The 2471-nt window shown below is 40.7% G+C and overlaps 1 protein-coding gene across 1 annotated transcript; it reads right to left on the bottom strand.

The window, feature by feature from the left end:
- Positions 1 to 483: 483 nt before the first annotated feature.
- LOC139266222 (G-protein coupled receptor 55-like) lies at positions 484 to 1446 on the bottom strand. Its single transcript, XM_070884052.1, has one exon. The coding sequence runs from the start codon at positions 1444 to 1446 to the stop codon at positions 484 to 486; it is 963 nt and encodes a 320-aa protein (XP_070740153.1).
- Between the last annotated feature and the right edge of the window lie 1025 nt (positions 1447 to 2471).

The following is a 2471-nucleotide window of genomic DNA, read 5'->3' as shown; positions in this document are numbered from 1 at the left end:
TGTCCTTTCCGACTTCTGAAGTCCAAATGGATCATGTTACAAAGTGCAAAGTTAGGCTGGGCGGTTCCATTTGCACATTCCAGAGAAACTTCAGGGTGTGGCTTATCCTCCAAGGGGACCAATCAGCAATAGGTTATGTGATAATGGAGAGCCAATCAGAAACGGCTGCAAATCAGGTAGTGCAAATAAACGCATCCTAAAACATTACACCACATGATCTTATGAAAATTTAATTATGTTTCAATGCATTTTATAATCATGTGGAATTAACTATTTAAGTTTGTTGTCATTGTAATAAGCTCCAATTTTATTTTTAGAATAAGTAATTACACTTAAGTGAGAATTTGAAGATGAATGTATGATAGGTTATTAGGGTTATGGAACCAAGGTAGGTAGATGGAGTTAAGATACGGATCAGCCATGATCTAATTGAATGGCGGAACAGGCTTGAAGGGCTGACTGGCCTACTCCTGAATATTTTAGTCAGGTAGAAGTAACCTGAATTCTGTCTCTGATGTTTTGAACAGATATGACACAAAGGTTTGCATTTTTACTGCTAGACTTCCTTTTACTATAATTAAAATAATCACGGACCTCTACGGAAGCAAAATAATAAATAATTGCATTCAGGCAGCAATTCATATTAGCCAGACATATGGACACATTAATAAACGCGCGGACATTTTTCAGCATTTCACAATCTTGCCCTAACCTCTCCGTCAAAAACTGAAGCAAAATTCCTGCGTGAAAAGGCACGTAGCAAATAAAAAAGATGATTAGATTTGTAGCGACAATTATTATGCTTCTGCTAAAAGCAGTGCTTTTCTGGGATTCCATTGTTCTTTTACAGAAAATCATGATGATATGAAATGAGCAATAGCTCAAAATGAAAGAAGGAATTAGAAATCCCAACAGTTCAATGACAACTATAATCCAAACACTGGTGGGTTTCTCAGTCTTTTTCAGAAAGCAAATAGTATGGTTCTTGCTTTCAGTGGTAACTTTTACTTGCAGGAAGATTCTTATCAAACACACAAAAATCCAGGTTGCACCACATGTAATTGCAGCTTTCATTGGTGATCTGAAGCGATTTGCCTGAAGCGGGTGCTTTATTGCGATGTATCGATCCACGCTTATGCAGACAATAATGTAGATGCTCACGTACATGTTCACAAAATATAAGCATTCGAGAAATGCGCAGAAGCCTAATCCAAGTTTCCAGGGATGCCTGTAGCTGTACATCTTGAAGGGTAAAGACAGAAGCAGTAGAGTGTCTGCAACACTCAGGTTTGCCATGTAAATGATGGTCTCTGTCCATTTCCTGAATTTCCAGCAGAATGCCCACAAGGCCATCGCATTGAATGTTATTCCCAGTAGAAACGTTGGCATGTACATCCCTAACTGAAGCAACTTCATTTCAGCAGTCACTGAAATACTGCAATTCATCTTTCCAATCTGCCAAGTTGTAAAACATCAATATAATATAAATACATAGAAGGGGATATATTGTTTGTATGAGCATGAAGCTTTGGTCAACAGGCTAACAACTTCTTATCTGGATTTCTTCAATAAAGAGTATATTTTTCCAATAATCATTGAGTTGTATACCATGGGATCCTTTAACAATAAAAGCTTGTCATTAGTAAATCTGCAGTTTCGTTGTATCAGGAGCTGACTGACTGGGATGCACAGGAAGGTTAACCTTTTGCATCTTTCATGATATCAGTTCCACTTCTGGAGCAGTGTTAACCGACAGCAACGAGTTATAATAACATAAGGAAAGTCAAGTATGTGAAAAGTTCTGTTGGTCCTACTCTCGAGTACCTTAGCTTTCCCATTATCGCATACAACTGCGATATGAAGATCTCCAACATTACAAACATATATTATTAGTTCTTCCTAACATTTATTTAAATTTACTTCTCACTAATTTAATTTGATATCCTATGTCCTGCTTTCCTCCTCTACACTGAAATATTAGCGCCTCAAAATTCCTGGATCTGAAAGGACGGATCTGTGGCACAATAGCAGTCGGGGGAGGGGAGTAGGTGAATCTGGCGGCTTCAGCCACTTCTCGGCCCTGTCAATATTCCTGGCACTTTTGGTTTTGGGCCCATAGCAGGCACATTCAATTACTGGACGTTGGGAAGGCAGCGGCTCTTAAAGATGGCCTCTGACTACACAACTTGATCCCAGTCATAGGGGCTCTACTTGCTGTCCCCTTCATGCTGCAGCATGACAGGGAGATGGAGCAGAGGCAGAAAACACAAGCAAAGAGGCCTTACCCACCGAGGGTCTTCAGGGAGCACTTCACCTACCTGTACCTAAGCCAAGAACAGTGTGTTTGACGGCTCTGCTTCACCAAGGACGTGGTCCCAGAACTCTGCTTCCTCTTGGAACCAGGCCTGCAGCCCCAGACCAGGGTGACAACAGTGCTGCCAGTGGCCCTCAAGGTGATCATGGCCCTGAAT

This window comes from Pristiophorus japonicus, chromosome 6, assembly GCF_044704955.1.
Source record: "Pristiophorus japonicus isolate sPriJap1 chromosome 6, sPriJap1.hap1, whole genome shotgun sequence".
In the NCBI taxonomy this organism is placed as follows: domain Eukaryota; kingdom Metazoa; phylum Chordata; class Chondrichthyes; family Pristiophoridae; genus Pristiophorus; species Pristiophorus japonicus.
The sequence above is the reverse complement of the archived record's forward strand: the minus strand, read 5'-3'. Positions and strand labels throughout refer to the sequence as shown.